This window comes from Malaclemys terrapin, chromosome 2, assembly GCF_027887155.1.
Source record: "Malaclemys terrapin pileata isolate rMalTer1 chromosome 2, rMalTer1.hap1, whole genome shotgun sequence".
NCBI lineage: Eukaryota > Metazoa > Chordata > Testudines > Emydidae > Malaclemys > Malaclemys terrapin.
Window position 1 is genome coordinate 80,862,522 of NC_071506.1, and position 22,717 is coordinate 80,885,238.

Genomic DNA, 22,717 nt, shown 5'->3' on the forward strand with positions numbered 1-22,717 from the left:
GTATACGTATTTTCATACTGTCCTGGTCTATGCAACAGAGAGTTGCTGGTAAGGCTTCTTCCATCGCGCCATTACCCCAAAAGCACTACGTTTAAATTTCACTTATGATCCTGAGTGACTTTATTTTTAAAAAATGGTATGGGTTCCTCCCTGAACACTAGCATGTGCCCCAATATATAGACCACAGTCCTGCAACCTGATCCAAATGAGAGCCCCCAAACATGCATGGGGATCCTCATGGATGCAGGCAGCAAGTTGAACAGTAGCTCTTTGACCCCACAGGAAGAATAATATTTCTTATAAATGTCAATATATTGTATGCAATAACAACACACAAAGAGTATTTGTCCATCTGCATCATGCTTACAATCTTAACTCAAAACACAAGGTTAGTAAATAACAATTTTGTCCTACCATCCTTCACAGTGCCCATTTAAAGGGATGGTCAAAATATATATTTTTATTTTTAAACTTACTCATTAGAACTCCTCCCTCAGTTATACCAGGTCAATATCTTCACTATATTAAGACTTGTATCAACGGGGATGTAAAAGTATAAATGATAAAATTTATCTAATTATAATCCCTAAATTGAAAAAACAAAAAATCCCCTTATCAAAATTTTCCCTTAAATCAAATGTATGCAGACAGTTCATTGTTTGGAAGGTTGTTCATGAGTTCTGTGGTGCTGGGAATGGCATTTTAAAACATGAAAGCACTTAATTCAAATGTAAGGCCACAAAGAATGACATGGATTTTTCAAACTTATCTAAGAGAAAGAAAGGTCACTTTGGGATACTTATTATTGTGATTATGCTCTTTGAGGCAGCCAGAGAGGCCATTAACAATTTCCATTTCTATATCAGGTTTTTCTTAATCATTCATACATCCCTTCCAGAATGAGACTGAAGTACTGTTCAAATACAAACCTGGTTTTTGCTTTATGTGAGTAAATCTGGCAGAATTAAGGGACTCCAAAGACACAGAGAAGGTGAAAGACACTCAATAGTCATCTGAGCTACTTTTTAAAAACATACCTGTGCCTTTGTTAGGAATTTTAACATAAGCTCTTTCTAGGTTATTAACAGCAATCAATAAGCCTCTCATATCTTTAATATCTGGCTCATTAGCACACATTTTGGACTCACCTATAGAGTTCTTCATCCCATACTCCTCACTGCAGCATCTGAAGACCATTCCTCTATTGTCTCCCTACTCTGTTGGGAAAGTATCTTATTGCTCTACGTTGTCTAATTATTCTCAGCACTTCTGGGGAAAATGAAGTTTTTTCATTTTCTAGCTACCAGTTCTGCAAACTTCACCTGAGCTCTGAAAGTGAAACTGGGTTATTTCCTTCCATGCATCAATACTAGAAAAAAAATTCTGCAGACCAAACAAGCTCTTAGTAACACCTGTGTATGCCCTTTGTCAGACTATACTCTCAATGGCACATGAGCAACTCTGTTGCTGATTGGTTTTACACAGGTGTAAATGATTTAAAATTAGTAAATTAGTTTGCAGATGGTGTGCCTGCAGGACTCAAATGCAGCTTATTTTCCCTTAGCTATGTTGGGTTTCCAGGACTAACATAAGTAAAAAGTAAATTATTTTTGGCATTTAAGTAAGCAGATATGACTAAAAATGTATGGGAAGCAAAGCTGGTGAGTAGCTTTTCAAAACAGAACTTCAATTTACCTTTTGTTTTACATTTATGTTCTTTACCACACCTTCTTAGAAGTGGGTGATACAGGGTGGGATAAGGACAATACCCTCTATATGCCTCCAACTGGTGTAGATTGGTTTTGGAGGTGAGGAGAAACAGGAGCCTCTTGGTCTCCCCCCCCTCAAACACCCACACAATAGATCAGGTGTACTGGATGGAGCAGGGGACACCATGTGGATGGCTTAGCCTGCGTACTGTGGGATTCGTGAACAATGTGTACCTTCCAGATGCACAGTATCTCCCAGAGCTCCTCAGAGTGGTGAGACTCTGCATTGCCCTCTACTTAGGCCTGTGCCTAATAAGCCCAACCAAATTAAGCAGGTACATCACATGTAACCCATTGTAGCATGGTGGCCATAATTGTGCTGTTTGTGCACTAAAAATGCCATGGTGAGAACATAGGAACTTTTATACTGTCCTAATGTAATGTGTAATTTAACCCGTTATTTCACCAGTGAGCACACTGAGGGAAGGCTGTTCTGATGTTCTAAGTATCCCTGCAGAGAAAAGAATTTGGGGATATGTCCCATACTAGCATGACCGCAAGCTGCACGTACAAATTGGAGGGTGGCTGGAACCTACTGCTGTTCACAGGCAGGTGATGTAAACTGAGTTGTACAACTAAGTATAAAAAACTTCCTAGTATTCTATGTCCTATTTGCAGGTTAGTGAAAGAGAAAGAATGGCTAAATAACTTTGCCCTTCTCCATTTTTTTCAAGTATCTTATGTCATGACCAAAGTGGCAGGCAAGGCAATAGAAATGAGTAAAATGTCGTCCTACAGATTTTCCTCTGTTATGTAAAATCTAAAGTTTTCTTTATTAATGTTTTTAGCTCTTTTGTATATGAAAACAGCCTTCAAACTGAAAATCTATGCACTACTGTCTTGAATGTTCCTCTTATTTATCCTAACAGTGTTCATTTGAAAGCCTACTCTTTTGAAATAGTCTTTGATTTAGGAAGTATTAGGAGTTTTACAAACTACTAGCATACAACCATCAAAATGCAATATTAACAATTTTAAAAATGACTTTATCGTTCTTTATTTAGAGTCTTAACTTGGAACAATACAGGCACCAAGTTTTTCTATTTGGCAGGGTATTCTCAGGCAAGGCCCCAATCCTGCAACGACTTACCTGTGTGCTTAACTCTACACAAGGGAGCACTGCCATGTGTGTAACATTAAGCACAAAGGTAAGTCTGCAGGATATGGGCCTTAAGAGATGAATCTTCTTACACCACCAAAGACATGTTTAGGAAAGCCTATTTTTAAGATGTAGAGGATGAATCTCAAAAGATTTGGAGACTGAGACCCATTCAGATAATCACACAATGATTAAGATGTTTATCCAAAGTGCAAGTTTATAAAATTAAGTGGCCAAAGTTGTAACAACAGGGTGGAAGAGAAAAATGCAAGTCGCATAGTCTTGACCCATGCTAGTAGTACCTGTTTTACACTCGAACATGTCTGGTTTTCTTTAACTGCACCTGTTGTTAGGTTTCAGAGTAGCAGCCATGTTAGTCTGTATCCACAAAAATAACAGGAGTACTTGTGGCATCTTAGAGACGTGGGCTGTAGCCTACGAAAGCTTATGCTCAAATAAATGTTAGTCTCTAAGGGTATGTCCAGACTACCCGCCGTATCGGCGGGTAGCGATTGATTTATCGGGGATTGATATCGCGTCTCATTAAGACGCGATATATTGATCCCCGAACATGCTCCCCGTCGACTCCGGAACTCCATCGGAGCGAGTGATGGTAGCGGAGTCGACAGGGGAGCCACGGCTGTCGATCCCGCCCCATGAGGACCCAAGGTAAATCAATCTAAGATACTTCAACTTCAGCTACACTATTCCCATAGCTGAAGTTGTGTATCTTAGATCGATTTCCCCCCCCCCAGTGTAGATCAGTCCTAAGGTGCCACAAGTACTCCTGTTCTTTTTGCACCTGTTGTATTACTAGCCCTGATCTTGTGGAATTCCCACTTGCTTCAGTGGGAGCTCTAGGCAATGGGCACTTGCAAGACTGGACCAAATTCTACGCTTGGATACATAATGCATATCTATGATTAATTCCACTGATATCAGTGTAACTGAGCATAGCATCTGGCCCACTGTATGTAATGACATGTCTGTCATGGGATCAGTTGGTGTGTGTACAAATTTCAGTATTACAGTTAAATGCAGGGGTGTAAGATTAAATTTGACTTAGTCTCTTAGTCCTTACTCAGGTAAAGTCCCACTTATTTCCAGCTGAAGTCAAAGAAGTCAAGACTTGGCTGACTTGTTAAAATCTTAGTTTGAAATACTTCACCTCTTCCACTCTGACTTCCTATGGCCAAATTTCTCACTGCTCTGGAAAAAGATCAGATATAATCCAATTTGAGTATTATTTCCTAGAAACAAGGCACTCTCTGGATTATAGAGGATTATTAACTTTTTAGAAAGGGAAAATTGTGAATTTCATGTATATTTTAGCAAATAGTAAAGATATTAGGGTATATTCTCAACTAGAGTGAGCGAGTTTTAAAAATCCTCCTCCTCTGTAACTCTTTTGATGTTGTCAGTTTAAGACAACAGTTCTTAAACTGTGGTCAATGGAGAGCTGACTGGCCCCATGGTACTAGCCATTCTTCATTTCCAGCTGTTTCTACCAATCTCCAGGCTCTTCATTGCAAAGAAGCATCTGGAAACAAGGAGAACCAGCCTAGCTGCTGCTAAGAGGAGGGCAAAGAGGAACTTCACCACTGGGAATGGAAGCGCCAGACGCAAGCTACATATGCAAACCTGTCAAAGCTTCTTTAATTATCCCTCCCTTCCCCTGATACCTCTCATACTTTCACACACATACTAATCCTTGATATGCTAAGTAATTATATGGGATAGCCACAAACTTTCAGAGAGTTGAGGCTGGAGGTTAAAGGTTTACAGTTACCTGAGAACGTAGGTATACAGTATAAACACAGCTCCTGCCAAGTCCCTGCTGTTACACTTTTGTCAGCTAACGAATACATACTTGAGTAGTTATACCAAATACCAACATTGTTTGATCAACAATGCTTCTATCAGATTCTTATGTATTCTAAATAGGGCTGTCAATTAATTGCAGTTAACTGACACAATTAACTCAAAAAAATTAATTGTGATTAAATGCAGTTTTAATCACACTGTTAAACAATAGAATACCAATTGAAATTTATTAAATATTTTGGATGTTTTTCTACATTTTCATATATGTTGTATTCTGTGTTGTAATTGAAATCAAAGTGTATATTATTTTTATTACAAATATTTGCACTGTAAAAATGGTAAACAAAGGAAATGGTATTTTTCAGTTCACCTCATACAAGTACTGTAGTGCAATCATGAAAGTGCAACTTACAAATGTAGAACTGTTTTGTTTTTGAGTGAAGTTATGTAAAAAAAAAAAAAAAAAAATCTAAAATTGTAGAGCCTACAAGTCCTACTTCTTGTTCAGCCAATCACTAAGACAAACAAGTTTGTTTACATTTACAGGAGATAATGCTGCCCTCTTCTTATTTACAATGGCACCAGAAAGTGAGAACAGGTATTTGCATTGCACTTTTGTAGCTGGCATTGCAAGGTATTTACATGCCAGATATGCTAAATATTCATATGCCCCTTCATGCTTCAGCCACCATTCCAGAAGACATGCTTCCATGCTGATGATGCTGCTTAAAAAAAAAAAAAAAAAAAAAAAAAAAAGCGTTAATTAAATTTGTGACACAATTATCTCCCAAGGAGTTCAATGTCCTCTGCTCTGTTTTACTGCATTCTGCCATATATTTCATGTTATAGCCGTCTCAGATGATGACCCAGCACATGTTGTTCATTTTAAGAACACTTTCACTGCGGATTTGACAAAATGCAAAGAAGGTACAAGTGTGAGATTTCTAAAGATAGCTACAGCACTCGACCCAAGATTTAAGAATCTGAAGTGCCTTCCAAAATCTGAGAGGGACGAGGTGTGGAGCATGCTTTCAGAAGTCTTTAAAACCGCAATACTCTGATGTGGATCGGTTTCTGTAGTTTCCACCAAAAGAGAAAAATCAACCTTCTGCTGGAGGCATTTGACTCAGATAATGAAAATGAACATGCGTCAGTCTGCACTGCTTTGGACTGTTATCGAGCAGAACCTGCCATCAGCATGGACACATGTCCCCTGGAATGGTGGTTGAAGCATGAAGGGACATATGACTCTAGCACATCTGGCATGTAAATATCTTGCAATGCCAGCTACAACGGTGTCGTGTGAACTCCTGTTCTCACTTTCAGATGACATTGTAAACAAGCGGGCAGCATTATCTCCTGCAAATGTAATCAAATTTGTTTGTCTGAGCGATTGGTTGAACAAGAAATAGGACTGAGTGGACTTGTAGGCTCTAAAATTTTACATTGTTTTATTTTTGAATGCTGTTTTTTGTACATAATTCTACATTTGTAAGTTCAACTTTCATGACAGAGATTTCACTACAGTATTTCTATGGATGAGGGGAAAGCAGTGGATGTGTTATTCCTTGACTTTAGCAAAGCTTTTGATACGGTCTCCCACAGCATTCTTGCCGCCAAGTTAAAGAAGTATGGGCTGGATGAATGGACTGTAAGGTGGATAGAAAGCTGGCTAGATCGTCGGGCTCAACGGGTAGTGATCAATGGCTCCATGTCTAGTGGGCAGCCGGTTTCAAGCGGAGTGCCCCAAAGGTCGGTCCTAGGGCCATTTTAGTTTAATATCTTTATTAATGATCTGGAGGATGGTGTGGACTGCACTCTCAGCAAGTTTACAGGTGACACTAAACTGGGAGGCGTGGTAGATACGCTGGAGGGTAGGGATCAGATACAGAGGGACCTAGACAAATTAGAGGATTGGGCCAAAAAAAAAACTGTTGAGGTTCAACAAGGACAAGTGCAGAGTCCTGCACTTAGGACAGAAGAATCCTATGCACTGCTACAGACTAGGGACCCAATGGCTAGGTAGCAGTTCTGCAGAAAAGGACCTAAGGGTCACAGTGGACGAGAAGCTGGATATGAGTCAACAGTGTGCTCTTGTTGCCAAGAAGGCTAACGGCATTTTGGGCTGTATAAGTAGGGGCATTGCCAGCAGATCAAGGAACGTGATCGTTCCTCTTTATTCGACATTGAGGCCTCATCTGGAGTCCTGTGTCCAGTTTTGGGCCCCACACTACAAGAAGGATGTGGAAATATTGGAAAGAGTCCAGCAGAGGGCAACAAAAATGATTAGGGGTCTGAAGCACATGACTTATGAGGAGAGGCTGAAGGAACTGGGATTGTTTAGTCTCCAGAAGAGAAGACTGAGGGGGGATTTGATAGCTGCTTTCAACTACCTGAAGGGAGGTTCCAAAGAAGATGGAACTCGGCTGTTCTCAGTGGTGGCAGATGACAGAACAAGGAGCAATGGTCTCAAGTTGCAGTGGGGGAGGTCTAGGTTGGATATTAGGAAACACTATTTCACTAGAAGGGTGGTGAAGCACTGGAATGCATTACCTAGGGAGGTGGTGGAATCTCCTTCCTTGGAGGTTTTTAAGGCCCGGCTTGACAAAGCCCTGGCTGGGATGATTTAGTTGGGAATTGGTCCTGCTTTGAGCAGGGGGTTGGACTAGATGACCTCCTGAGGTCCCTTCCAACCCTGATATTCTAGGATTCTATTGGGTGAATTGAAAAATACTCTGTTTTTTCAGGGCAAATACTTGTAATCAAAAATAAATATAAAGTGAGCACTGTACACTTTGTATTCTGTGTTGTAATTGAAATCAATATATTTGAAAATGTAGAATACCATTTATTTAAATATTTATTTTTGGATGTTTTCTATTATTGTTTAACAGTGCAATTAATCATGATTGGTTTTTTTTTTTTTTAATCACGTGACAGACCTAATTCTAAATTATCTAGAAATGAATTCATATAAATCCCATGATTTTTTTTTTTTTGATCTGTAATGGCTAAATAAAGAGATCAGTCTGATTTATAATGGCTGCATATTTAAAAAATTTATTAAGATGTTAAAAAAAAAAGTGAATGGCACAGAGTTTAAGCATAGAAGTTTTTGGTTATCAGGGAATAACATACAGACTATCGAGGGTGCAAAGTTTGGTTTAAGATCAGGTGTCATGAGGAATAAATAATCTGCAATATCCCCGATTGAGGATAAAAGGTTGATGGGTCAAAGTACAGACATTGAGATAGGAGGGTATGAAATTCATAAAGTGGCTATGTTCAGGTGTGGAGTATAATGAGTGGATATGATGATGAGGATGGATTGACCCTCATTTGGAGAGATTTAATGTTCAGGGAGTTTATGGTTCCAGTTCTACTACAATCTGTTCTAGTTCAGTAACTGAGTGTTGTACATTTTTCCTGTCTTTTGTCATTCTTTTGTTTGACAACTGAACCTTACTAAGTGCCCTAATAAAGCCTTGGAATTTGGTGGAGTGGAGCCTTTTCTACAGGATGTGGGTATTTCCCTTAATTTCCAGTCTTTTATCTTATTAGCATTTGTGAAGCTGATATAGTCCGTTACCCCTGCAGTGTATATCAGCTTGGGGCATCATAGTTATTATACTAAAATAAACTCTGCTGCTCATTAGTAGAACAGCGCAACTGTTTGACTTGATACTACTGTTTTGCATAATAAAATGAGAGGGTTTTGCCTAACTTTCCCCTAGCTGTCCCCTAATATGGAAGGGAAAGGAAGTTACAAAATGTGTATTATGGATGGACTGATTTTTATTTCTCCTAGACTCCTGGATGAAACTCAAATTTATAGACAGCTTTTCAACTGCTATACATCAAAAGAGAATTTCAATTTATGTATACATGGTTGCTGTCTTCAGTCACTTTACATATCATTACTGCCTTCTCTGGCAATGAAAGTCCTCGAGACTAACCTTGGTAGAGAGCAGAGCCATTATGAAATATTCTTCCATTCTGGAGCTCAGCTGAGGCCAGTACCTAAATAGTGACCATCAACTACTTCAGAGGGGTTCTCTAGCAATCATTTATTATAGGGCTCAAACTTCTATATTTAATTGCTCTGGAACTTTCAGAGGTACCTTCCCTGTTCCTGGGCTTAGTTTTGTAGCTGCTACAGTGGGATAGGAAGTGTTCCCAGGATTATGGAGACAAGGAAGTGGGGTGACTCCTTCCTGAAAACCCCTGAGGAGGTTTTCAGCCAAAGGTGCAACAAATATTACTTTGCACTTGTATAGGGTTACCATACGTCCGGATTTTCCTGGACATGTCCGGCTTTTGGGGGCTCAAATCCCCGTCCGGGGGGAAATCCCCAAAAGCCGGGCATGTCCGGGAAAATCAGGAGGGCTCTTTGGCCGGGGCCGCGGGGCCGGGGGCATGGTGCCGAGCCCGGCCGGGCGCGCGGTGCCGGGCCGGGGTCGCAGTGCCGGTCCGGGGTGGGCGCGGGGCCGGGCGGGGAGGGGGTCCGGGAGTCGGGGGGTCCGGGGGGTCCGCGGGGCCGGGGGGGTCTGCGGGGCTGCAAGCCGGGGCGTCCGCTGGGCCGGGAGCCACGGGGTCCGCTGGGCCGGGAGGTCCGCGAGCCGGGGGGTCCGCGGGGTCCGCTGGGCCGGCGGGTCCGCTGGGCCGCGAGCCGGGGGGGGTCCGCTGGGCCGCGGGGCCAGGAGCCGGGGGGTCCGCTGGGTCCGCTGGGCCGGGAGGTCCGCAGGGGCCGGGGGGGCCACGGGGTCCGCTGGGCCGGGGGGGCCGGGGGGGGGTCCGCGGGGCCGCGAGCCGGGGGGCCAGCAGTGCTGGGCGGGCCAGGGGTGGTGGGCCGGGGCCGGCACCCCAGGGCCCGAGCCGACCCAGGCTGGAGCCGCCGGGGGGCCAGCCTGGGCCGCGCCTCCTCCCCCCACACCGCCCCTTACCTGCTACAGGCTTCCCGCGACTCAAATGTTCGCGGGAAGCAGGGGAGGGGGCGGAGACTTTGGGAGGGGGCGGAGTTGGGGCGTGGGCGGGGCTGGGGGCGGGGGCGGGGTCCCTGGGGGTGTCCTCCATTTGGAGGCACAAAATATGGTAACCCTACACTTGTATAACACACTTCATCCCAGAGCCTCAAAGCACTTTGCAAATATTTATTTAATCAAACAACTATCCTGTGACATACACAAGTACGATCACCATCTTACAGAGGAGGTAAAGGGCCTACGTGAACTCAGCACTACCGAAAATCAGGCTTCACAGAACTTCTCCAAAGATACACAGCAAGTCTATTACAGACCTGGGAACAGACACCAAATTTCCTGTGTCCAAGTCTATGCCTTAACCCCAAGAGCACTGTTCCTTTAAGACCCTGGGGAAATGGAGCCCACTAGAAAATCTACCTTCCCTCAAATGCAGCAATGATAAGTAAGGTGTACTAAGGAGTTATGGGATTCCTTAAAGTAGCGGTTCTCAAACTGTGGGTCAGAACCCCAATGTGAGTCATGACCCCATTTTAATGGGGTTACCAGGGCCAAAATTAGATTGAAGCCCAAGCTCCTCCCCGCTTTGGGGCTTGCGACCCCCTCTTCCCCCACTCAGGATGGTGGAGCTTGGGCTCTGACTCTGCCCCCACTCCCACACAGGGTCGTGTAGTAATTTTGTTGTCAGAAGAGGGTCACGGTGCAATGAAGTTTGAGAACCGCTGCAAGGTTCAAGTTAAGTTAATTCAAACCTTCAAGCAAACATGATAGGTTTGGTTCACTGCCACCCCTTTGCAAACTGAACTCCAGGATTCAGCTCCTGAACAGCCCCCTAATGGGTTGTTGCAGCTCTAGCACTCCTTTTTTTTTTTTTTTTGGTATCTAAATTTCTACGGATGTTATCCATCTTTTTTAAGGGACTATTACTCAGTGGAGGCCCAAAATAGGTTCTGTAAAATAAAAATGACCAATGTCATCATTAATAAACATTTTCATGTTTTAAACTGTTTTTGTTTGGGTTTTTAAAATATTCCCTCTTCATGACTTTGCTACCAAAACTTCACAGCACTGTGCTAGTTCATGAGAACCTGAGTGTAAAAGTGACTCCTATCGGCATTGTTCAAACTGAGTGAGCTGGAAGATAAACAATATTGGTGAACTTCAGATAATGAAAAGTAAACTAGATTTTTAATGTTAGAAAACTAATTCAGATAGCTACTAAAACATGGAAATAAATGTGATTTTTCTTTAGTTGGACAATATACCGTCTTGAATTTCAGGCCAGAACTACTTGAGTGTCTCTTTAAATGAACAATGCTCAATTACTTGGCATCTGTTCTATTCTGTTCCTTTTCCAGTATCAGTTGTCCAAGAAGTGATTCCTTACCCTCATCCTACTGTGATGAGAAATGCAAATGTGATGAAAAGTGAAGTTTAAACCCCAAACCTGGTCATTATTGCCAGCAATTCTCAAGAATAACATGCTAGTCTCTTACAATTTGAGCCCCCAAAAAGGGTTCGGTTTTGCCTTTGACTATGGCCTTGTCTACACTACGAGAGTAGTTCGATTTTACTTAAATCGAATTTTTGGAATCGATATTGCAAAGTCGAACGTGTGTGTCCACACTAAGGACAGTAATTCGACTTTGTGAGTCCACACTAACGGGGAAAGCGTCGACATTGGAAGCTGTGCACTGTGGGCAGCTATCCCACAGTTCCCGGAGTCCCCGCTGCCCATTGGAATTCTGGGTGGAGCCGCAAATGCCTTCTGGGTAAAAAAAATGTGTCCAGGGTGCTTTTGGGTAACTGTCGTCATCCGTCCATCACTCCCGCCCTCCCTCCCTGAAAGCGCCGGCGGGAAATCAGTTCGCGCACTTTTCTAGTCAGTGACAGCGCGGACGCCACAGCACTGCGAGCATGGAGCACACTGCGACCATCGCTGCAGTTGTGGCCGCTCTCAACGCCTCGCAGCTTATCATACACCTTTCCCTGAGGCAGATGCAGATAAGTCAGGCGAGGAGGCTACGTCACCGCGGTGATGGCCTGAAGTCTGAGAGTAGCACAGACCTCTCAGAAAGCAGGGGACCCAGCGCCGAGGACATCACGGTCGCAATGGGTCATGTTGATGCCGTGGAACGGCGATTCTGGGCACGGGAAACAAGCACTGAGTGGTGGGACCGCATAGTGCTGCAGGTCTGGGATGAATCCCAGTGGCTGCGAAACTTTCGCATGCGGAAGGGAACTTTCCTGGAACTTTGTGAGTTGCTGTCCCCTGCCCTGAAGCGCAATGACACCCGGATGCGAGTAGCCCTGACTGTCCAGAAGCGAGTGGCCATAGCCCTCTGGAAGCTTGCAACGCCAGACAGCTACCGGTCAGTCGCGAACCAGTTTGGGGTGGGCAAATCTACTGTGGGGGTTGTTGTGATGCAAGTAGCCAAGGCAATCGTTGATGTACTGCTGCCAAAGGTAGTGACCCTGGGAAACGTGGAGGCGATCATAGATGGCTTCGCAGCGATGGGATTCCCAAACTGCGGTGGGGCCACAGATGGAACTCACATCCCTATCCTGGCACCGGACCACCAGGCCAGCCAGTACATTAACAGAAAGGGCTACTTTTCCATGGTGCTGCAAGCACTGGTGGACCACAGGGGACGTTTTACCAACATCTACGTCGGATGGCCGGGCAAGGTTCATGACGCTCGTGTTTTCAGGAACTCTGGTCTGTTTAGACGGCTGCAGCAAGGTATTTACTTCCCGGACCACAAAATAACTGTTGGGGATGTGGAGATGCCTATAGTCATCCTCGGGGACCCAGCCTACCCGCTAATGCCCTGGCTCATGAAGCCCTATACTGGCGCCCTGGACAGTGAAAAAGAACTCTTCAACTACCGGCTGAGCAAGTGCAGAATGGTGGTGGAGTGTGCTTTTGGCCGTCTCAAGGGGAGATGGAGAAGCTTGCTGACTCGCTGTGATCTCAGCGAAACCAATATCCCCATTGTTATAGCAGCTTGCTGTGTGCTCCACAATCTCTGTGAGAGCAAGGGGGAGACCTTTATGGCGGGGTGGGAGGTTGAGGAAAATAGCCTGGCTTCTGATTACGCACAGCCAGACAGCCGGGCGATTAGAAGAGACCAGCGGGACGCGCTGTGCATCCGGGAGGCTTTGAAAGCTAGGTTCCTGAGTGAGCAGGGTAACCTGTGACTGTAAAGTTTGTGTACAGAGAAGCCGAACCTGCCCCCGTTTCTTTACCCAGTTAATGTTGACTATCCTCTCCAGTTACATACCCCCTTCTCCCCCCCTTCCAACACACGTTTCGAAATAAAATCAGTTCTACTTTGTTAATGAACACCGTTTTCTTTACTACTGTTTTCGCGGGAATTTTTTAAAACTGGGACGCGGATTGTGGTGCGGAGCGGGTGTAGTGTAGTGACGCAAAGAAAGCTTCTAAACTCAAGGATTGACAGGCTCCGCTGTGGTGGGCTGGTTCTTTCAACGGAGCCTGTCACCCCTCCTGATCGGGACTGTGTGTATGGGGGGGCTATGTGACTTTGTGGCAGGGGGAGGACGGTTACAGATCTCCTGCTGTGTGGCTCTGTGATCCTGCATAAGGACCGCCGCTTAAGATCTGTAACTGCCCTCCCCCGCCACAAAGTCACAGAGCAACCCACCCCCCACTACAGAACATGAAAACCACCTCCCAGACTGACCAGGGCAACTAGTCACTGCACTGTGTATGTGCCCTGCTGCTGTACCTGCCCCCGCCTATGTACCCTGCCAAAGGTGACTGTCCTGTCCAATTACCATCCCCCTTTCCCCCCCCTCCTCCAAAAGAACATGATGGAAACATTAGTTAACAGAAACATATTTTTTATTATCAACTACACATGGAACTGGGAGGTGAAACTTGGACGGGGGCTTGTGTCAGGCGGGAAGGAAAGAACTTGTCAAATTTTGGGGAATGAGAGCCTTCTGCTACTAGAGCTCTCTGCAGGGGTGGAGTGAGAGTTTGCGTGGACTCTGCCGCCTCTCCTTCTGTGCACTTTGGGTGAGGGGGGTATGGGACTTGGTGGCGGGGGAGGGCGGTTAGAGATGGACTGCAGTGGGGCTCTGTCCTCCTGCCTCCGTTCCTGCAGAACATCCACAAGGCGCCGGAGCGTGTCCGTTTGCTCCCTCAGTAGTCCAAGCAGGGTTTGAGTCGCCTGCTGGTCTTCCTGCCGCCACCTCTCCTCCCGATCCATGTTTGCTTGCTGCATTTGGGACAAGTTCTCCCGCCACTGGGTCTGCTGTGCTGCCTGGGCTCGGGAGCAGGCCATAAGCTCTGAGAACATGTCCTCCCGTGTCCTCTTCTTCCTATGCCTAATCCTCGCTAGCCTCTGGGAGTGTGATGCCAGGCTAGGTTGTGAGACAGTCGCAGATGGGGCTGTGGGAATGGGAAAAAGGGAGTGAATTCCTCAGAAAGATAAATGTAGTTGTGAACAAAGAACATAGTCTTTCTCTGTGAACAAGACCATGCACAGCACCTATCACATGCGCACTCAGCACAAGGTCGAATTCTCGGCCTTCGCATTCAGTGCCTGGGGTCTTGCACAGCACATTTGAGAAGCGTGTCAGGACAACGGAATTTCTGTTGCAGGCAGACATGGTAAGCCGTAGACTCGTGGCAGCTTAAAACTTTAATATTAGCAATGGCCTCATTTCACATTGAAATCAATGTCGGTCCCTGCTGCCAGCAATCCGGCAAGCAGGAACTCTGCTCCTGTCCCACACCCTCGCGGCTGTCCCCGGGAACGATCCCTTTCGGCTGCCCCTCTCCCGCCTCCACCGCGTGGCTGCAAACCAGCGGTTACAGTTCTGTAAAGGAACGGTAAAGCAGTCCCAACACTAACATTCCCCTACCTCATTCAAAGCAGGTCACCATGAGCGACATCACCCTCATGAGGATCTCTGACAGCGAGAAAGAGAGAATGCTCCGGGAAAGCCTCCAAAGACCAGGGCCGTATGCCGCCCTGCTGTGCAGAGCAATGATTTCCGAGTACTTGCTTGTCTCGTGGCGCGGCAACGTGTCGTACTACGGAGGACCCAATAAGGCCGCTCTCCCCAGGAACCTAATGCAACGGATTTCCAATTACCTCCAGGAGAGCTTCCTCGAGATGTCACAGGAGGATTTCTGCTCCATCCCCGGACATATAGACCGCATTTTACTCTAGCTGCTGTAGCAGTGACTAAACAGTAGAGCGGCTTGGGCAGGACAATCATGCAAAACTGGACATTGCTAGATTTTTTTTTCAATAGTTGCACTGCCCATGACTGAACCGTTAAGCGCCTAGGGCAAACTAATCATGAGAAACCCATTTTTTTAATTGTTAATATTCCTGTTCTGTTAAAAATAAATGTTTAGATGTTTACAACACTTACTGGCTGATCCTTCCCCAGATTCTGTGTCCGGGGTAACGGCTGGGGACGGTTGGTAGGGGATCTCTGTAAGGGTGATGAAGAGATCCTGGCTGTCGGGGAAATCAGCGTTGTGAGTGCTGTCGACTGCCTCGTCCACCTCTTCTCCTTCCTCATCTTCCCCGTCCGCTAACATGTCCGAGGATCCGGCCGTGGACAATATCCCATCCTCAGAGTCCACGGTCACTGGTGGGGTAGTGGTGGCGGCCGCACCTAGGATGGAATGCAGTGCCTCGTAGAAACGGGATGTCTGGGGATGGGATCCGGAGCGTCCGTTTGCCTCTTTGGTCTTCTGGTAGCCTTGTCTCAGCTCCTTGATTTTCACGCGGCACTGCGTTGCATCCGGCTGTATCCTCTCTCTGACATGTCTTTAGAGATCTTCTCGTAGATCTTTGCATTCCGTTTCTTGGAGCGCAGCTCGGAAAGCACGGACTCATCGCCCCACACAGCGATGAGATCCAAGACTTCCCGATCAGTCCATGCTGGGGCCCTCTTTCTATTCTGAGATTGCACGGCCATCACTGCTGGAGAGCTCTGCATCATTGCCAGTGCTGCTGAGCTCGCCACAATGTCCAGACAGGAAATGAGATTCAAACTGGCCAGACAGGAAAAGGAATTCAAATTCAAATTTTCCCGGGGCTTTTCCTGTGTGGCTGTTCAGAGCATCCGAGCTCGTACTGCTGTCCAGAGCGTCAACAGAGTGGTGCACTGTGGGATAGCTCCCGGAGCTATTAGCGTCGATTTCCATCCACACCTAGCCTAATTCGACATGGCCATGTCGAATTTAGCGCTACTCCCCTCGTCGGGGAGGAGTACAGAAGTCGAATTAAAGAGACCTCTATATCGAACTAAATACCTTCGCGGTGTGGACGGGTGCAGGGTTAATTCGATGTAACGGCGCTAACTTCGACATAAACGCCTAGTGTAGACCAGGCCTATGAGAGGGCCCTACTGTCTGGCCCAATTACTCCACTGAAATTAACACAACAGAGGGCAACATCACCGAACAAAATATCAATGTTTATTTTTCATAAATAACTATGGAGGTAAATGCTCTAGCGGTAAGGTGAAAAGCAATCACATTTGTTGTTTCAGTAGCAGATTCTACCACCTTTATTCATGTTACTCCATAAACAGGCCCAATGGGACTAACAGAAGAGTGAGGTGTTCTTACATGAGTAAGGGTGGCAGTATCTGGCTCTATATCTCAAATGGTCTACCATTTTTAGCCATCTGTTTAACAGATCATTTAAAATAAATAATACCTTAGGCACCAGGCAAAGTTAATCTGAATTTCAGCATCTATGTGCCAACTTTAAAATCAGGGTTAGAGTTTTTTTCTTGTATACACATAATTATATATCAGCCTCCAAACATCAAGCAGCTCCATGTTCTTGTATAGTTTGTTTCTTGTGAATAAATGTACAGCAGAAACCCAAACCACATTAATGATAACCTTGTTAAATATAAACTAGTATGCAATTATTGAAACTGCTAACACAAACAAAAAAGGCAGGAAACTCTAATTATATGTTCACAATGGCTTCTGGAAACTAATTGAAAACAAAAACATCATATAGCATGTCTTGTATGATATTGTAATAGAAAATGATTTCATGTTACTATATAACAAAGTGCCTGGCTAAGCATAGAGGACTAGTCTTTCAAATGACAGATCAAACTCAAAGTCTGCCACAAGGGGAGAGGGAAGAAGCAAATACAAAGAAATTCTCTGAACACTTTATTTTACTCTCCTCCACTCCTTTCTAATCCCTATACTCTCATCACTGATAAATACTGCCTAATGACTCTCCTTCAGGTGCACTAATGACTGTCTTGGGGCAATTTCAGCTATTTTTTTTTCTCTGTGTCATCCTCATAGTGGAAGACCATATGCAGAGCTTTTGGCTCTTTCCTCCCTATTAACTGAATAGCAGAAGGTCTCGAACTCTGTCCTTGGGCTTATGTCAGCAATGTGCATGCTTATGATTTATCTGTTATGTAGCTCTCTTGTAAGACTAGGACCTAGTGGATAATTTGTAAGTAGGGATAGTCTAATGGCTGTTCATTGTGCATAATGTATACTTGAGCCCAAAGGCTAATATAAGATCTCTGAAAGGACACCTTATGCACTGTGTGCAAGCTAGAGTACTCCAGTTGGTGCTGCTTTATAATTATAGTATCTATTTACCAGATATTTTGAAAGGTGCCCTGTGCATTTTATAATGGCAATATATTCAGTGAGGGCCAAGTTCTGCTCTAGATTACATCTATGCAGTCTCACTATAGTCAGAATGGTTGCACAGGTGTAACTGAAGGGAAAATTTGCCACTAAAGAGCACACAAGTGATACAAAGCTCAGGGCCAAATTTACCAGGCATCCCACTTATACCAGAGCTTAATTTAGCCCAAGAAGTAGCAACTGCATGAGAAAACACTTCTAACTTCAAATCTGAGTGCACTGCCAGAACCACATAAGCACATGGAGAACTCAGAGAGGGCCAATACCTGATTGGTATTGTATACTGGGTGAGCTGTTGTTCAGATCTCTCTCTCACTCAGCTTTCCAATAATCCACTCTGCTGTTTGTATGCAGAATAAAGTGAAACCTACAAGGTGCCTCATAACCAGTGCTTTTGCAGCATTAAAAACTGAGCTGGTTTATGAAACACGGATCTGTGGGGATTCCCCCTAGCGTAAGAAATCTTGATTGCCTATTAGATTAGATAATGCAGTCTACAAGTCAGATTGAATAAGCGAGTATGCAGCCAACAGACAATTTTTCATTTGCTATATCTCCAACTTTTCCAGGCAAGCAAATATAAAAAGCTGTATGTACTGGGGAGGGAAACAAAACAACCAAGCAGGCACCGAAATGAGAAGGGTAACACTGCAGAACAACAGGGATAAGGGGTTGGCAGGAAGATCAGAGGAGTCCGGTTAGTGGCAGATGAGATCTGAAGAAGTCCCATCCAGATCTCTTCAGCCAGGAGGAAGAATCATCAAATATTAGGGTTGGAAGAGACCTCAGGAGATCATCTAGTCTAACCCCCTGCTCAAAGCAGGACCAATCCCCAACTATATATTTTTTTGCCCCAGATCCCTAAATGGCCCCCTCAAGGATTAAACTCACAATGCTGGATTTAGCAGGCTAATGCTCAAACCACTGAGCTATCCATATAGGACCAACATGTGCATGTAATGAAAAATAAGAAGGATCTTTAGGACTCCAGTAAGCCTTTACAAGAGCATTAATACAACTTTCAGAGTAGCAGCGGTGTTAGTCTGTATCCGCAAAAAGAACAGGAGTACTTGTGGCACCTTAGAGACTAACAAATTTATTAGAGCATAAGCTTTCGTGGACTACAGCCCACTTCTTCGGATGCATCCGAAGAAGTGGGCTGTCGTCCACGAAAGCTTATGCTCTAATAAATTTGTTAGTCTCTAAGGTGCTACAAGTACTCCTTTTATTAATACAACTATTATTCAGCAAGGAGAACAACAGGGGTGAGGGGAAAATCTTCTCTTGAACAGTAACAGAGCACTGCTCAGAACATCTCTTTTTCGAAAAAATGGAGGAACTCTTATCAAAGGAGGAACTATAGATGAAGACTAGAACTAGACTGAAACTTGGGTTTGATAGGGTACATCACCAGCAGCTATTTTATTGGGGGCTTACCTCAGCATCAACATCTGTAAAGGGGCCTCAGAAAGCTATGACTACAATTCAGATCAAATCAAGGACAGGGGTATACAGTATTGAGGCAACTTTCATTTGGTAGAACTCCAATCTTTCTACTAAAGCTAACCCTTAAAAGGCTGTTTCTACAGCAGCCTAAAGTACTTTTATGATCAATTACCCTTATAAGCTGTTGAAGCATGAGAGTCAAAATCTACTTAGCTAAGTCTTTGGGAAAAATAGAAAGAAGTGAGTGTGACAAATGGGGAACGTAGGAGTGGCAAATTATGCTGGTCTGGAGAAGCATGGGTTCTGCCTCCAGTTTCTTCCCTATCCCACTGTGACACCTAAGCATATTAAGTGAATGATGATTATTGTGTAACTATGGTACATTTATTCCATAATGCATATATACATTTGTACATGGTTGAGTATTCTTAGTAGACATCTTTAGAAATATTTAAGCAAGAGATCAGAGGGGTAGCCGTGTTAGTCTGAATCTGTAAAAAGCAACAGAGGGTCCTGTGGCACCTGTGCCACAGGACCCTCTGTTGCTTTAAGCAAGAGAGATTTTTCTCTTTGGGAGAGTCCATTAAAAGGGCAAACTAATAATCAGTGGCACAAGGTGGTAAGACATTCACCATAAGAAAAAGTGGTGTCTGTAGATAAAGGGCCTGCTTAAGGGGTTAGCAAGTCTCTTTTCTTTCATGTATTTTTGGCCCTCATCCAATCATTGAAGTCAATGGAAAGTGGACTCTGGAGCTGGGTCTTTCAATAGTATTTGTGTCAGCAGTCTGTCTGGAAAGCACTCAGAATGGTAGGTTCAGTCCATTGTTACACAAATGAGAAAACAAGGGGGTAAGACTTTGGATTTATTAATAAGAAAACCAAAGTTGCACTAAGTATAAAAAAAGGATATCTGGCAAGAATATACATATGAGTTTAAATCTGAACCACATTTAGGGTGAAACTTTGAAAAACTTGCCTGCTAATTTACCAGTGAATGCATTAATCAGCATGACCCAGCTAAATCCACAGTACACCTATATAAATATCCACATTCATATACTAAAATAATTATTTGTTCTCTCCATGGTGGCTCCAGCTGATGGGACATAAATTGCCACAACTACACGAAGTTTACCTATTCTGTTGTGGTACTGCAATTTACACCAGTACGACTATCATTATCCCTAGACACTGTCAAATGATAATATTTAAACTGTTGAGCATCTGCTCAATGTGCATGCTAAAAGAAAATGCTTCAACTCTGAAAATGTTCACGGAGGTTAAAGGAATGATGTTCGCTTAAAGTGAGAACTGTGCAGAACTGTCATGTATGGCTCATTTATTCACCAGGGTTACTACAACACTGCAATTCTTAATCTTTCTATTAGGTAAACAGAATGCTTATACTGGAGGCGGAGGAGGTAAACCTCACCGATCAATATTTCAAAATCTAGATCTGTGTCTGAACCCTACAAACTAACACTGCTACTTGGGTCAGCTTGTTAAAAATGCCAGATTAATGTTAAGAACAGATAAATGCCTGCTACCCATTAATGGAAAAAAGGAGAGGCAATAACTTAGCAGACAGGCCTTTTCTCCTGTCACAGACCCAATGACACCCTAACGATTAACACAGTCTATCAACAGCTATTTTTAACCCTGTATCCGATCTGCTCTCTCTCTAACCTGGCCCCTGCACAGATGTTCACACGCGCCAGGAAACGTGCATTGACGGGTCTCCTGAGCACGGGGCACCAGCCCCTGAAACAAGCACATATTTTAATGGGTAGCAGACAGAACTTCAGCGGGGAAGGGGGCGTTGTATAAACAGAACGATCTTGGCCCAGCTGAAACCAGAACTAATGGGTTTGCCAAGGTGACCTGAACTAAGTTCAAAAGCGCGCAGCCCCCCCGGAGGTTGGGTGTTGCTAACCCTGGTTGGAGTTAGCTCCGGGAGACGGGTCCCCGTCCCCGCTGCCACCTTTAGTGGTCAGTGTCGTCTACCCGCTTGCAAGTGTCACCTAGCGGCCCGCGCGGTGCCCTGTGCACGCCGCACCCGGGGACTCGCGCAGGGAGACTCGGGGCAGACAGGGGGGTCGTGCACGGGGCTGGCTTACCGGGATCTCTGCAGCTCCAAGGCGCCGGGGCCGCCCTGCTCCAGGCAGCAGTAGCCCTGCGGGATGGGTCTGGAGAAGGAGACGGGCAGGATTCCCTGAGTGAAGGAGTTGAGGCGGCCCCTGCTGCCGCCGGCCCCCGCGGAGGGGGTCCCCGAGCCCAGGAAGGCGGCTGCCGGCACCTGCACGCTGGCGAAGGCATCCTCCTCCTCTTCCTCCGGCGGCTCCCCAGCCGCTCCCGGGGGGCTCGACAGCCGGCCGCTGCCGCAGTGGCCCCCCGGCTGCTGCGGAGCCGCTGCCGCGGCGGGGGGCTGGAAGGCGCCCAGGCTGTGCCGAGTCCTGGCGCTGCCGGCTGCCGCCTTGGCGGCGCCCCCGCTCTGCTCTGCCCCGCTCTCCTCGTGCGGCAGCGGCGGCCGGCCGTCCAGCGAGATGTTGGTGAGGAAGGAGAGCGCTGCCTGCCTGCGCCGGGGGTCCATGCGCTGCGGCGGCGGCGGCTGCGGCTTCCTCAAGCAGGGCTCCAGCGGCGGCTGCTGCAACGTGCTGCTAGCGCTGCCAGGGCTGCTGGTGGCAGCCGCCGCCGCCGCCATTGTCTGTGGCTCGCTCCTTGCCTTCTCCTCCCGCTCCCCCAGGCCGTCGCAGCGGCGAGGCAGCGGCTTTCGGGCAGGCTGCGGAGGAGAAGGGTTAGCAGGCAGGGCGAGGGAGCGGTGGCTTGCCTGGCATGCTTCCCTGCCTCCCTCCCCCTGCCTGTGTGTGCATGGATGGCGCGCTGCCTTTGCCTTGCCTACCTCTCCCCCCCTCTCCTCTCCTCGGGCAGTGTTAACAGTCGTTATAGGTGCACTCGCCCTGCCATAACACAGCAATCACGTGTGGGGAATAGCGAGCTGGGAAGAAAACAAAAGCCCCAGCCAGCAGCTGGAGGAGGAGGAGGAGGAGGAGGCTGGCTCTAAGTCAGCTCCCTCCTTTCAGCCCTTCTGTTTTTTCCTCCTCCTTGTGTCTGTGCGCTGGGGAGAGGCGGCGGCGGAAGGTGGAGTCTGGGTGTAGTGCCCAGCACATGGTCCTGAGGTGGTTACATAAGTCCGTACAGGCTCCCAGTGGGTAACCCTCAGGCTCCTCTGCCAGGCCATGGCTCCCGAAGAAGGAGCGTGGTCTGCAGAGATGGCTGGTGGACTAGGACGTCCAGAGCCCTCAGTCCCAGTTTAGCCAGCGACTCGCTGGGTGGTCTGGAGCTAGTCCCTTAATCCTTGTGCATTTCATTTCCACACTGTAAACCCTGTCTATTGCACATTCCTCCCAAAGAATTTGAAGGACTTTACCAACATCTATCTACGGTGTGACTGTAGAAACTCCAGATGTACAGTACCTTCCCTCTTAACTTGTGTATATTTAATTCTAAACATTAACTTTAATAAAAAAAATTTACAACTGAGTATCTAACAATCTTCAGTGTAGTTATCCACACAACACACCCCATAAGGTAGAGCAGTGCTATCAAGTAGGGCTGTCAAACAATTATAAACAATAATCATAGTTAATCATGAGATTAAAAAAATAGCTGTGATTAATCGCAGTTATAATTGCGCTGTTAAACAATAATAGAATACCAATTTAAATTCAGCATGGAAGTATGCCCTCTGGAATGGGGGCTGAAACATGAAGGGGTATATGAATGTTTAGCATATCTGGCACGTGAATATCTTGCAACACCATCTACAACAGCACCATGTGAATGCCTTTCTAACTCGCAGGTAATGTAAATAAGAAGCCAGCAGCATTATCTCCCATAAATGTAAACA

General features: G+C 45.7%; 1 protein-coding gene across 4 annotated transcripts in view; it reads right to left on the reverse strand.

Annotated features, from left to right (window-relative positions):
• CABLES1 (Cdk5 and Abl enzyme substrate 1) overlaps window positions 1-22,214 on the reverse strand; it is a 128,913-nt gene extending 106,699 nt beyond the window's left edge. For all 4 annotated transcript variants that reach the window (XM_054017794.1, XM_054017793.1, XM_054017796.1 and 1 more), the window contains exon 1: window positions 20,928-22,214. In XM_054017794.1, the coding sequence (XP_053873769.1) occupies window positions 20,928-21,511 (584 nt within the window). In that variant the 5' untranslated portion in view covers window positions 21,512-22,214. The remainder of the gene's footprint in view (window positions 1-20,927) is intronic.
• Between the last annotated feature and the right edge of the window lie 503 nt (window positions 22,215-22,717).